The sequence below is a fragment of the Falco cherrug genome, chromosome 4, assembly GCF_023634085.1.
Source record: "Falco cherrug isolate bFalChe1 chromosome 4, bFalChe1.pri, whole genome shotgun sequence".
NCBI classification, from domain to species: Eukaryota; Metazoa; Chordata; class Aves; order Falconiformes; family Falconidae; genus Falco; species Falco cherrug.
Window position 1 is genome coordinate 33,480,634 of NC_073700.1, and position 14,464 is coordinate 33,495,097.

The window sequence follows — 14,464 nt, forward strand, 5'->3', positions numbered from 1 at the left end:
CAGAGCTCAGAACGGGGCTTTGGTATTCTGACCACACGTCTGCCCAGCTCACAGCCAGTCAGCACCACAGCGAAGGAGTTCCTAAGTGGGCTTCCTTGTGGCTCCTTGTGTTATTTCTGTTAGATGAGCACCAAGTCTCTCGGGTTCTAACGGCTTCTCTTCTGCTCCCACCCTCCCACTCAGGGCATTTGACACAGGCTTAAGTACTGCTACAGAACTGACGCTGTGGAGCTTAAAGGGAGAATAATATCTTTCTTTTCCCCCAAAGTCCTGGGACTTGCACATTGCAAAAACAAATAAATTGTGGGGGCTAGAAAGAGGGTTTGCAGACTTGATTTGCAGATGCAAAAATACAAACCCTGTCAGTCTGTTCCATTGCGTATAAAAAGGGAGCGCACACAGATGGGGAAACAGGAGCCAAGAAATCCCATTTCATTCAAAGAGAAACCCAATCTCTTGTGGCTAAAGAAGCCAGAGAATGTTCCTATTTCATTAAATCATACTTCTAAATTTTATTTCAGAAACAAGTTCACCTACTTCTGCAACAAATGCATTCAAGGCAAAGAAGCCTGATGCAACACAATGGCTTCGTGACTTACATACAAACAGTACCCAGGTTTGGAGGGGAAGGTTTTTTTTCTAGAAACAGGTTATCTGTTAAATAGCAACAGCATCATGAAAAACTAATGCCAGTACATTGTCTAGGCAGTCCAGGAGAGCTGATATCTGAGCTCATCTAGTCACCTGACAAATCTCCCAAGCACAGGCAAGCCACATGAAACACTGTCTAGCAGGCAGAAATGTCTGAGCTTATTTTAACGCGAAGACAACTACGTTCTTTCAAGCAAGACCAGTTTGCTTATTATCACAGCAAGAGATCTGTAATTTTTCCAATGTGCAAATTCCATTTGCAGATCCCAATGTAATAAAGTACTTAAGCACTTGTCTTATTGTGACAGTGACCAAAGGCCCAGCACCGATTATAAAGTATTACATTAGCTGGCAACTTTCTCCTTAGCCATACTGCATGGCTTTTAAAGCTTGCCAATCATGGCCTCTGTGGTACTTTACATCTTAAACTTCTTTAGAGAGTAAATGGTGCACCTTCAAAGACAGAGATGAAAGGATTCAAATAAACATTCACAATGAAATGTGTTAACACCTACTTTGCCTGCTTGTTGTGGCTAGAGTTCGGCTGGTACACTGCTTAGCGCCCTGCTACGCGAAGGAAATGCATTTCCTTCTGAATCTCTGGCACCTGTGCTCTTCCAGCCTTAACCAACATCAGTCCGCTGGTAAACCCGGAACACTGTGCAGAACCCTCCCGCCTCCGCCACGTTTAACTCCACATTATTTAAAAATAACTCTGAAGTATCTCATTTACTACACTCTATTCTCTGCTGGTCCAAGATGACAAATACTGATTTGTTGCAATAACACAAAACAATGTGTGAGTCACAATCACTACTTCTTGGAGGGAAAGAAGGTAGGAGAAGACAAGTGTTATTTTTAAGAAAACAAGCTGGAAAACAGGTTTTGTCCACATTTCAACAACAATTGTTCTATCATCCTCAGCATTTGTCAATTCAAGGAAAAGTATGATCCTTTGCTCGAACCAAGCATTAAAAATTCATGCATTAATTTGATCAAACCCACAATGGAATAGAAATTTACCTTTAACACTCTATCCACCTCCTGCTTGTTTAGATCTTCTCCACATTCCTGACTCAACTGATTCTGGATGACGTTCCTGCGCACTCGATAGTTTTTCGAAAAGATTTCAAGCAAAACTTGGCGATGCTTTAAAAGAAAATGTATCATAAATACGAAGAGAAGAATAATTATTCCTGTCTTTCTACAGATCAAAACTGCACGTGCCTTAGTCTGTATGGAACAGTCACTGAACTACATTAGAGGATTCTTGCTTCACAATCCCAAATCTGTCCCGTATACCTCTCTCCAGCAGTGCCCAAGCCTCTGAGGGCTCCTCAGTGATCTTTCCATACCCCGTGGCCAGACCTGCACCTGGGGCACCTCCAAAGGTCCAAGAACATGCTGAAGAAGGGCCTGCAACATTCTCCTCTCAAATGCTTCCCACGGGAGTTCACCTGGTTCACTCCAGCCAGGAGGCTGGACACTACTTGACTCTTCCCTATAAAAAATTATTTAGTTCATGGACACAGGAGTTACATTGTCCATCCACATTTCAGGTGCCTTCCCTTTCACTTCATATTTTGCATATATTGCTCTGATAGCAATAACAACTCAGGAGATGCTTACATATGCTGTAATAATTTCCTGTTAGAAATATAAACAGATACATCAGGTAACAGCATCATTTCATCTCTGGTTAATGTCACGTTAACATCAAAAGGAAAAAATAATAATATTGGACCGGATCCTCGTGTGAGGCCTGCATCGGAGAATCCTTTCTCCTCACAGGTTCAAAATTATTTGTTCCATCGAGCTAGTTACTGACATGTATTACCATCGTAAGTTGTTTCTGTGCACACTGCCTTGTCTTGACACAGCAACGATCACCCTGCGAGCTAAGGGCTTCCTCTCAGCTGGACACAGATTACTACTGAGAACTGGATGCTTCAATAGGGAAACAGGAAAACTACCTGCTGTACCAGTTCCAGAAACACAAATTCAAACAATGTCAAATGCTCAATAAACATCTGTTTGGGAATGTCACTCATTTTTATCTTTACCTGATCATAAGTGTCACCGGCTTCCCAAAGTGCATAGACCTTTAGTTCATCTGGTGAAGCAGCAGTCTGTGGAGGAAACTTGAGAACAAGAGGCTGTTAAAAATAACCATCTATTTAATGAGTTCTGCTTAACGATTCTATGATACAGTATCCCCGGACACCCATTACTGCATCAAAACCGTTGCTGCCACGTAGTAACTACTGAAACAACCCAAGCCCCTCTCCCATTCCACACCTGAAGGGGTAACTTCGCTGGGGCAGCCCCTGTGCCTGCTGAGATGTGGCCCCTCCCGCAGCCACAGGGCAGACACCTTCTCGCAGGCTCATGACTTCAACAGAAACATTATTTGTCCCAAACCTGCCCTGCTGGGTGACCCTGCAGCGCGCAGATCAGGGGACAAGCCCCATGGCACCCTGACATGTGCCTTGATACGCCCGCACCATGTTTGACGGTCATGGTGGGGTAAGCTGGGGCCATGTCTGGCACACCACCTGCTATTTCATAGCTTTAAAAGGGAACTGCTAGGCATACTGGAATCCTGTGAATTTTGCATGGTGACAGTTTCCCACTACCAGAACAATCCCAGGGCTTGGATGTTAGCCGGTATTTCATGGCAAGGTGTCCAGATTTTTCCTGTCAGCAGCATTTACTTCCAGATCATCCAAAGCAACATTCAACTGAGAGCACCAAGTGCACCGCAGGGTCTTTCTGGAGGTTTTCACATGTACAGTGGCAGGTCTTAGAGATTCAGACTCTATCCTGTGTTTACCTGCTTCACAAATCCCAAGTGAGCATTTCTGACAAGCACTGTGCTTCTGCTGTATTTGTCAGCTCTGTTTTGGGGCAGACTACAGGACTCCAGAAGACTGAACACTGATGGACAGTAAACCAGACACTTGCCCATTTCAGGCTCCCAAAACTAAGTGGGTTTGTTTCTTTTTTCCATGCACCAAGCTAGAGGAGTAATTTTTTTTTTTTCTGAGGCAGCAGTCTCACACCCCTGCACACAGGAAGGAACACAGCTGCCTTCCCCCCCTCCATGCCCCAAATTCCTAAAAAAGTAAAATACCATCCATTTGCCTTAACACTTTCCCTTGAAGCAGTGACTAATGAGCAATGCTGGAGTATGCCTCCACTCCTGACATGTCTCCTCCTGTCTGTCACTAACAATTTATTCCCTGCTAACTGCCCAGGCGACCTAAATCAATCATCTATGAAAAGCTAACAAGCCAGTCCTGATTGTTCCAGTATCCCTCAATCCTGGCTGCTGGCACGAACCAAGCCTTTCTTCCCAGTCGCTCTCACACCATGCCAAGACTTGTGCATCGCAGAGCGAAAGATCAGCCTTCCCTTTCATGCTTTGCCTCTGATCGTAGTGCAAAGGGGAAGAGTTTTGTCCAGTGGGAGCTGCCTGGTGGGATTAGCAGCTTTGGCTCTCACATTGGTCCAAATGGCTGGAATATAACAAGGCTCTACACTTGGTTTAGAGCCAGGATTCAGGTTTATTAGGCTTGTAACACCTGACATAATTCTCTTCTCATAAGGACACCTGCCTTTGAGGAACAGTATCTTTTGTATGCTTGCAGCGCAGACAAAATCCAATACTTCAGCCTCCCTCCAGCGAACAGCTGCAGCAGGAAAAGCAGGATGCAGGGCACCAGGAGCACACAGCCACAAGCTGCCCCACTGAAAAAGTCACTCAACACAGACCCAGAGTGCAAACTCTGCCTGCTTCAGCCACGTGTCTGAAATACAGCTGTGTTTATCTGGCCATTTGTGAGGAAACAGCTTCCAAACCAACACAATACTTACTTGGGAAGAAAAACCCACAGGATCTCCTCCTCCCATCCAGCCTTACTCTGCAAATTGTTGCAAACGCTGCTGTCAACAGCACCCTGCTTGCTTGCTGCTGTCATACAGTCCATCTACAGGAGTGGGAAATGCCATCAGTGACTCTTCAAGAGACATGCTGCTCTGTCCGAACAGCCTTACTTCTTGCCATTCGCCGTCCCTTTGCCATTTTATGTTTGTTATCTTAATCTCCCCAGCCTCACCTAGAAACAGCTCTCCACCGTCTTAAAATCCTTCTTTAAAACGTTTGCCCTGTGCCCCTCCCTGCTCTAAGCCTCCAGCACTAGTGCAGGGCTTTTAGGAGATGAACTGCTGCCCCATGCCCCCAGGGCTGCCACGTTAAAAGGGAAGCTCCTGGGGAGGAGCCCTGGGCTTTGGGATGTCTCACGCAAGCACTGAGCACGCCCTAAAAATAGCCACCACCAGGCTACATCATAGCCTCATCATAGCAAAACCAGACTGAAAGGGGCCGAGTCTGCCAGAAAAAACTTATCAGATGGAATAATCCTAGAGGTAAACTGGTGAGCTTACGTCTCCAGGAGCCTGGCATTGGTGCTAGCCCAAAAGGCTCACCATTAAGAGCAAGGCTGCATTCTTCTCCTGTTACCGGGAGCCAGGCAGGATGCTGGCCACGGTTACATCATTTCCTGATGCCTCAAAAATATCCTCAAGTGTTGGGCAGAACTTTGCCACTGCATGGACCACTGGAAGGGAGCCAGCAGGAGCCAGCCACCCCCGTGCACCCCCACCAGTCTGCAGGAAATGGGTGTAGATACTCAGGAGGCAGATTCCTGCGCAAACGTTTCCCGTGGAGCTAAACGCAGGCTCAGCCTGTGCAAGCTCTGGACACAAGCACCACGCCAGCGTCTGCTGAGGACACCTCTGCTTCCCCGCTCTTGTGACGGCAGCAGCAGCCCACTGCACTTGGGTGCTTCTGCCCAGAATTCACTATTTCTTTCCATGTGCTTTCCCTCCCACTTGGGAGGATGCTACAAAGCGCAGGCGAGCACAGCGCCCTGGAGGCATCCCCACGGCCTCATTTGCAGCTAGAGCGGCATCTCTTCTGGCTCCCCACAAATCTGATTTTTCTCATACCCTGGGTGTAGTCGGTCAGCTTTATAATAAACCCTGCATCCCCCTGGTAAGTTTCCAATTGTCATTTTCAGCAACATGTTTTCTGTAATAGGGCAGCGTGCAAGCCAAGAGTGTCTTTACCCCCCACAGAACATCATTTTAATTACCTCAGATCATTGATTTTTATCACCAAAACACTTTCAATTACAGAAAACTAATGAGCATCTATGAAATCCCACGCTAAACAACCCTCCAGGCTTTCCGTGAGCTCAGGCACCCTCGTCAGGTTCTGACAAAATGGTCCAGGGGAACAATCAAGAAATACCAAAGCAGATGAGCCCATGCAAAGAGTAAAACCAGCCCCAGCACATTTGCCATCTGCAAGGAGCATCAGGGGGAGGCTTGGGGGTAATGATTTACATTGCTGATAACGGTACAGGCTTATACAGGCTCCTGTACAAGACCTCAACTTTTGCAGTAAATTCTGGGTCAGCAGAACTAAAACTGAACAGCAGACCTCCAACAAGAGACATTCCAGACTTCTGCACCTCTGCAGCTCTCCCATGACAGGCTTTTCTGAACAGAAGGAAGTTCCCAATCACCTCTCTTCAGGAGGATTTTATCTTAGTTGTTTTTTGAAAAAAGAAACTATCCCACTTTCACTCCTCACAGCCTTTAAACAAACAGTGGATGAAATAATTTCCAAAATCCCCAAATTTCCAAAGCATGCAAGTCCCAGTCCCAAGTAACAGAGCAGCAATGACCTCAGCTATTTACCATCAGCATGGCGAAGGCACACATTACACCATGTACAAAGGTGAGCCTGGCCAGCGCTCAGGCAGTTCCAAGCAAAAATTACTACCCTAGGACTTGGAAGCAGTCAGGAGAGAAAGCAGAAAGTACCACGATCGGTGGTCTACCTAGTGGCACCTCAAGTCTGTTACTGGGTTCCCAGGTGCCACAACATGTACTTTGCACATGACTGAACGTGTTATTTCTGCACACACACCCCCAGCCCCTAGCAACCCCTACTCCTTAGCTGAGTTTCAACTCCCATGCTCCAGGCTCTGTCTCATCAGCCTGCCTGCTTCCTGCTCCTTCCGCCTTGCCTGCTCTTTCGAGCAGTTCACACGTGTCTTTTCCTCTCTCCCCAAAGGCAGCAGCCTCGCAAGCTCTTTCTGGTTACAACCCAATCAGCACTGCCAGATGTCTTGTAAAATTAATTTCCTTTCAGGCTTTCTCCCATGATGCCAATTCCTTTTCCTTTCCTAAGCGATCTACTGTCACACAAACCTGCTCCGTCTCATGCAATCACACATGTAATTTCCATAAAGACAAAGAAACAAAGACACCTCTGCACAGCCTAGGAGGAAAAAGACTGACCGAAGAAACCTGCTGCAGATACGGTTTGTTGCTTCCCAGAGGGCTCTGCTGGGTGTGCCGTGCCACTCCCAGGCAGTCAGTGCCACCTTCCCTTCTCCGCGTCCCTGTCCCTGAGAGAAGGAGCTTGTGCAGCTCCAGGACAGCTGATGGGAATCTGGGACTGCCTTAGATCATGTTAACAGGAGCAAGTTGGGGCAGTGAGTCACTGCAGCTCAGCAGCTTCGATGGGGAAACAGAGCCCCCAAGATAACTAAGGTACGCAGCTCACCACAGAGCGAAGCAAGCAGAGGGCAGGGCCTGCCAGAAGCAGGATGCCAGACAAACCTCCAGCAGCTTCAACATATGCAATATTGGACAGTTACTCAGAGCACATCTGTTCTTCCAGTCCACCAGCACAGGACACAAACGCTTCACAGCTCGGATGCTTCACCGCCCCCCAGCCCCTCCTCCCCAAAGCACACCAAGGGGAAAGCGTACTTACAGGCACCAAAATCTGTTTGCAGCCAGTGTCCAACACCATGTCCTGTAACATTTTGTCCGAAATGCCACTGAACAATGTATGTCCTGGAGGCAGACTGGCTAAGTGAAGGTTAAATAACCGTTTAAGCTCACTCAGGGTGAGTACAAATTGTTTCTTAAACGTTGAGGACACAAATGCCTTCAGTTCTTGGGCTACCCGGTCAATGCAGCCTCCAGGCAAGTGGCCATTTAAAGAGTCCATGGAGTCGTCCTCCGCATGGAGGCCATTGACAATGCCGTTGTTCATGCCCTCATATGCAGAGGTATCCATCGGCTCCTCGTCACTCACAGGCTCCTCTTTAATGCGGATATTGGAAACATCCATCTTGGCTGAGGCGTCGTTTGATTTCATCTCTGCCTTTTGCTTCTGCAACTCCTTCTCCAGCTGCCCATAGTTCTGCTTGACTTTTGCTTTAGCCATATTGACCCTTTGCTCCCCAGAAACCAGCAACGGATGAGCTAGGAAGAAACAAAAGATAGCATAAAACTCACCATAACCAGGCCTCCAGTCTCGCAGAATGCTTCTTGAAGGGCTTACAGTGAAATGAAAGAAGGAAACATCTGCTTGTGAAATGTAAGGCATAAACCCAGTTTGTTGATTAATTTTACTTTAGTTTGGGTGGGCTTTTTTTTGGTGGAATGTGGTGTTTGTTTTCTTTTTAAAGATAAACATGTTGACAATTGTAAGCCAAATGCTTGGGGAAGGGTGTTCCAGCTGAGGAACCTGAAGCAAGGACAAAGCCCGCTTGTTTGGTCACTAGGGCCTTTTCCACAAATCAGGAACCCAAGGCACAGACTGTTTATACATCCCTACTTGCGACTCAAGTGCTTCTTTGCCCATCAACTTTTTTTTTTTTTTTTTTTTAAGAGTACCTAGAGGCTGATAGGGCCTGCTGCAGCAACTGCCAGAGGCAGCACAAGGATGTCCTTTAGGTACAGCGAGGGGAGTGAAGGGGCTAACAGTGAACCTGAACCCCCTTTTAGCATGAGGTGCACAGTATGAAAGCCTGAGACCCTCTTAGTATTATTACCCAGTGATGGGGGTAATCCTCATCCCCACTGGAAGGGACAAGAGGGAGCCCTTTTCCATGCTTCCTGCACCTCTTGCCCGTGTCCTCTCCCCACACAGCTATCCCAAGCTGAAAGGAAGGGGTGTGCTGGTGGCAGAGGAATCCAGTCTCAATGCCAAAGGAAGGAGTGCTGCGTCTAAAGCAAAAGCATGCCCAGCACACAGGCTGTTAGCTTCTCTGCTGTTAGGCTTGCTAATCCTCTCCAAATAACCCAACACCTAATTCTTCCAAGCAGATCAGACACAGGGTATTGAAATGGATTCATAGGCTCGTTTGTCAGTTCTGCTTATAGTCTTCACTGGCTCCAGCATCTGGCAGCAAGCCAAATACCTAGTTAAAGCTCTCTGGAATCTCAAGTTTTCACAATCTTTTAGGATTAGGAGGAGCTACTTTAATATTCTCACTTGAATCCATGGTGGAGAAGGATGTCAAAAAGAGACAGCTACACACCTTCTCACAGCTCCCTGCCAAACACCTTCTTGATCAACAGGTCAGCCCTTAACCACCCCCCAGAGAGCCTTGTGCAAATCAGGGAAAATAAAAAAATCACCTCATGCATATTTGCTTGCGAACTGAGAGGTGAGGCTTGTGCACTGGCCCTGTCCTCTCTTCAGGGGCTGCTTACACCCTTCACACCATGCAAGCTGCCTTAAATGAAGAAGTGGATAACAGAACTAGCCGATTTTACACTATCAAACAGCAAGTCCCCACTGCCAAGGAACTCTCCCGGCTCTGCTACAAGGGTGCTACAGTAAGCTTGTCTCACCCCAACATCAGTTATGTTAGTACAGACCAAGGTCTGTCTCGAATAATCGAGAGGAAATTGCAAGGAAGGAAAAATATTAAACAAGACCAGACCAGTCCCCACCACATTCAAAACCAGATAGGAACTCCAAAACATCCCCCAGGAATATGGAGGGACACGTGTGCTTCAAGATGATCCAAGCACAATTCCATTTACCTGATTGTGCCTCTTGTTTCTTTGGTGTCAAGTGCTCCTTTAAGAGATTATAGACCTTTTCTAATCTGAAAGACAAAGATAAAATACACCAGGAAACTTTTAGTTGTTGTGCCTGCATGCAGCCATGCCAGCTTTAGCCATCACCTAGAACACCCAATTTCTCCAGGGAGCCAATGAACAGGAATGACTTGAACGATGTATTGACACCCCCCACCACACCACTGCCTGGTCACCGTGAGGGGGAAACCTTCGAGGCAATATAGATCAAATTATACATCAATGTCTACCGGAACTTAGTTTGTACTAGACAGTTCTCTGGTTTTAGCTTAATCCCCAAAATAAAACAAGTCATTTACTTGGCCTGAATGCCCATCCACAGCATATGTTGCCTCTGGACTATATCTGGATGCTTCTTAACAAAGTCTTCATCATAAGGGAGCATGAACTCCCAACCTTTGTTTATCCTTGCCACAGACATGTGCTCTAGGAAGTCTTTCACATCTTCTGGGCAAAGCTAAAAGAAAAAGAAAAAGCATAAATAACACGGCAGTCAATTTCCATAGGACATACTCAGCCATGCAGCAATGGGCATTGTTCCACGAGACAGGAATAGCTGGGCTGACTTGGCACATACGGGGCACCTCCATGAACACACACCCAGCTACGCCAGAGATACTCATCCTTCTCTGCTGCACCAACACTTTCACACGATGTTAAAAGCACAGGACTTCAGAGAGCAGTGGTGATTAATCACCTGAGTGTCAAATAGCTCACGGCATGTTTTGTGAAAAGGGAGTTTCCAAACTGAGATGAAAAGACTCTGTTGTGAAGAGAAGCATATTCTACAATGTTAATCTTAGTTTAGAGCTGCAGGTCAGATGTGCTGCACCTACACATGCACAGCATTCAAGCAGCACTCGGTCTTACATTTCACAAGCAGATGGTCTGTGCATAAACTGACTCGTGTTTTACCATTTTACTGCATTTTAAGGAAATAATTTTTTGGTCCTTTTTACTTAAATGTTTCTTATTCGTCAGTTTTAACAGACTATTCAGGTACCCCAGTTGCTTTAAAGCTTTTCTTCAATACTGACAAGTGGAAAATGCTGGCAGAAGAGTTGCTATTTTGTAACACCCCCCAAGCAGAGTAGCTAGCCTGGACTGCACAAGCGCTGGTATGCTTGGGTGCACGACCGGTCAGCTTAATTCCAACCGCGTCCAGCTTTCCACCGAGACAGATGAGAAAACAAGATGCATTCCAGCAGCTCAGCCACAAGGCCACTCATACCCTGAGGAGTCCTGGTAACTGTGGGAGTTGCCCGATACATTTCTAAAAAGAGTATGTATCTACACACCTGTTCCAAAGCCAAGGCATGCCTGGTGAGCAGCACTGCAAGTCAGCAGTAACGCAGATGCTGAGAACCTGAGGAAAGGCTTGCAGCAGCATCCACTACCAACGTAGAGACAATGCCCAACACTAACTACCAGCTTCTGATTTAGGAAGAAAAAAAATCACTCACTTTTGTAACTGCTGCCACTTCCTTTCTCACAACCCAGCGGTCCTGTGTGAACTTCCACATCTAGGAAGGGAACAAAGGAGAAAAACTGAGTAACTGTATTTGGCAGTTACTTTACTGAAGTTGTAGTAAAGATCCTGTTCAATGATGTTACCACAAAAAACAGAAACCCCATTTCTTTCAAGAATGTGGAATTAGGAGATTCTTGGCCAGGTTAGTGGGAAAACACCTTCTGGCCTCAAACAGCCATGAACACAGTAACCAAAGCTTTGAGAGTCCATGGTTTGCCTTAGTGAACCTGTGACTACAACAAAAGCTATAAAGAATCTCCTGAACTCAAATTCCATTTAGCTTCTAAAAAAATACCCCAAAAGATCACTGCAGTGATGCTGGGACTCCAGGAGTCACACCTGAGGCTCAGCTTCTCACATACCTAATCACCAACCTAAAAAACTCTTCATCCAGTTCTGTTAACGTGGGGGCTTGTAGAGGCTGATGACTGTTACCTTTCTGCAGTGCACAGCCCCGTATAAAGTTCCTGTTCCCTTCTTCAATGTCTATCACAGTCGCTTACAGTTATGCCAAGATGGCCTGTCACTTACATACTTGTTCCCAGGTAATGGAAAAGCTAGGTGCTCTGCACAGCACCTCCCAAGGTCTAGCATCCCGAGAGGCAGCTGCTGGGAGCTGGCTAACAGGATACACGAGGACTCGGGCAGAACACTGTCTGAACATGACCTTCGATTTCTTCCTGTCTCCATTTAAGTAGGCTATGACCTCTTTCAGTCTGTGTGTATTAATAACGCGAAGAATTCAAAATCTCATTACTGCAAATTTCTTCCTGCTCTACGTCATCCATGCATCCTTCTCTCAGCCCACAAACACACAAACCCACCATGCTCACTTTAGGGCACAGGGCATTTCTGTTTTAAAGCACAAGAAACTGCAGTCCAAAGGAAGCAGATCTGTCAGCTCTCTGCATCTGCACACAACTGAGGCAGCTATACCCTCAACTGGAGCCAACGGCACTTATGTCCTCAGCATTAATTGCGTAAGAAACTGGGGAAAAAACATCAGCTTTCAAAAAAGACACAAATTACTTTCTCCTCCTCCCCAAAGTACAGCACAGAACAGGTGGACACTAGAAGTCACTACTGGCCATAAATATTTTTTAACCTCATTAATTACTTTACACAAATGCATACACGGAAATAAAGCTCACTTTTTAAGCTAGAACACACTTTCTCCACAGATGCAATACTGCATTACATACTCCTTCTGAACCTCATGACCAAGCATTTCACTTTGTCTGGAAGCCAGAAACATTGATGCCATTTTCTAACATCTTAACTTTTTCCCTGTTGTAAAGCTGATCAGCAAATTATTAGCCTTTAAGATCAACACAGATCCATTTCTCATGCAATGTATATTTGACACAATCCAAATGAAAATAATTTATCTTTACATCTTAATCGCTACAACGCTACCGCTTACTTAACTGAGCATAGTAATTTCTGGTCCCTAGAAGTTTATGCATGACGTGTCACCTAATCTACTGTGTCCTAAAGACTTAAGTCACTGGGTCACACCTGAATCCAGGTCTCCATATGGCAGTGTCTTGGGCAGTCATCAGGACACAACAGCAAGTCAGTTCCAATCACCATCAGTTTTATCTTACACTGGTACTGTAATATCCTTAAAGTCTTTTGCACAGCATGCTCGTATTCAGAGCTAAATCTCAAACAAAATTTGCAAAAAAAGGGGAACAGTCAGGTCTAACTGAAAAAAATGAGAGCAGTACACTTCGTCAGCTTCTCTTTGATGAAGTGGAAACCATAAACTGAATATGAACTTAGGAACCACTTAGGAATTTAATTATTCCCATAGCTAGCGAAAATAAACAATGCAGAGGTTGTTCCTTTTTGCTGTGGTTATTTGTTTATAAGACCTGTATTCATTTCAACTTCCATGTGCAGCTACTGCTCACAAAAGGTGCCTGGGAACAAAGGCCTTTCACTGATTAGCAGCTCTGGGGAATAAAGTCCTTTTTAAAGATCAACAGTGCATGCTCAGGGAGCAGAGGGCTTACCCACACTGCCCTCCGAAGACCTCACAGTCCTGAGCCCACAGAAATACATCCGAAGAAACAAGCACTTTATTATCCAGTCCTGGCTGCTTGTAAGCCCTGCATTGTGGGGGCTATGTGATAGCGGCTCCACAGCATGTATTAGAAAGGGATGAATACCGTTAACGACAGATGATCCGAACCTGCCAGTCAGCCACAATGTCAATCTATGCCAACACTCCTACGACAGACTTGTAACACACCTTCAGGATTAAAATACAAGTAATTTCTTTGGAGGAAACACCTTACCGCAGTACAGCAGTAAAGTTTTGCAGTGCTGCAACCTCTGAGGCAAACTCCACCTGCATTTTCCCTTTACAAACAACAAACACTTTCATACTTACAACAAAGTCTCTTCCCCTACAGAGCACTTCTGCAGGGACTCCACTATGTGGGCTAGAACTATCTTTCGGGTAGAGGACATCACTGTTGATTAAAAAGGAAGACGGATTAGTTACTAGGTACTCCAGAAAAATGGCATTGGTGAAGATTAACATAACAAGCATGTCCTCCCTGTTCTGCAGTTAAATTACACCTTTATCCAAAGCATGGTTTTCATTAAAGTAATTAATATTGGTGCAATGACGCCACTGCAATTACATTAGTGCAAAAAGGCTTACACCAGCAAAGCAAAGCCTTGTGGTGAGCAGATATGTGCAACACAGGTAGAAGCTCTGCTTTGTTCTTGCAAAACCTATCCTCCCTTGGACTGGTGTAAACAACACCAGAATAATCCTAAGAAATGCTTAGGCTAACCTGGCACGCAGCCTTGAAGGCAGCATTTAGCCAAAATGCTGATGTATGGGCATAAGGTGTTTTTTTTTTCCTTCCCAGCAACCAACGGCTTAAGAGAACAGTACTACAAAATGTCACACTCGAACCAAACAGCCCTGAGACCAACATTACCCTGAGTCCTTGCTTGCTTGCAAGACCAACTGGATGGCATTGTTAGCATGGTCTCCAAAGCTTTAAGGCAACCCAGGTTCATGATCTTGATTCAACCCAGGCCAAAGAAATGCGTCCCCTCTCCATTTAATCCACAGTGCATGTGCTGCTCTGTGCCCAACCATCCCAAACATGCCACATGTACTGTATAAACATCCTCCTCGGACTAGTAGAAAAGAAACATTATATACAATATATAAAATTATTATATTATATATATGTATATATAATACCAGCTATAACATAAAAAAAGTCTGAATGCTAATAGCTGTGTTTTAACTTGTTTCCAGCTTCCGTCTGGAAT

General features: G+C 45.6%; 1 protein-coding gene across 3 annotated transcripts in view; it reads right to left on the reverse strand.

Annotated features, from left to right (window-relative positions):
- The window catches only part of POLR3E (RNA polymerase III subunit E), a 30,197-nt gene that overhangs the window by 863 nt on the left and 14,870 nt on the right, over positions 1-14,464 (reverse strand). Inside the window, exons 14-21 of one of the 3 annotated variants that reach the window (XM_055707230.1) lie at positions 13,560-13,641; positions 11,094-11,153; positions 9,930-10,087; positions 9,574-9,638; positions 7,505-8,001; positions 4,528-4,640; positions 2,715-2,792; positions 1,675-1,800 (exon numbers count right to left, since the gene is read on the reverse strand). In XM_055707230.1, coding sequence (XP_055563205.1) covers positions 2,756-2,792; positions 4,528-4,640; positions 7,505-8,001; positions 9,574-9,638; positions 9,930-10,087; positions 11,094-11,153; positions 13,560-13,641 — 1,012 coding nt within the window. In that variant the 3' untranslated portion in view covers positions 1,675-1,800; positions 2,715-2,755. Of the gene's footprint in view, positions 1-1,674; positions 1,801-2,714; positions 2,808-4,527; positions 4,641-7,504; positions 8,002-9,573; positions 9,639-9,929; positions 10,088-11,093; positions 11,154-13,559; positions 13,642-14,464 lie in introns of those variants that run through there. The other 2 variants (XM_055707229.1, XM_055707228.1) reach the window with 2 other exon arrangements.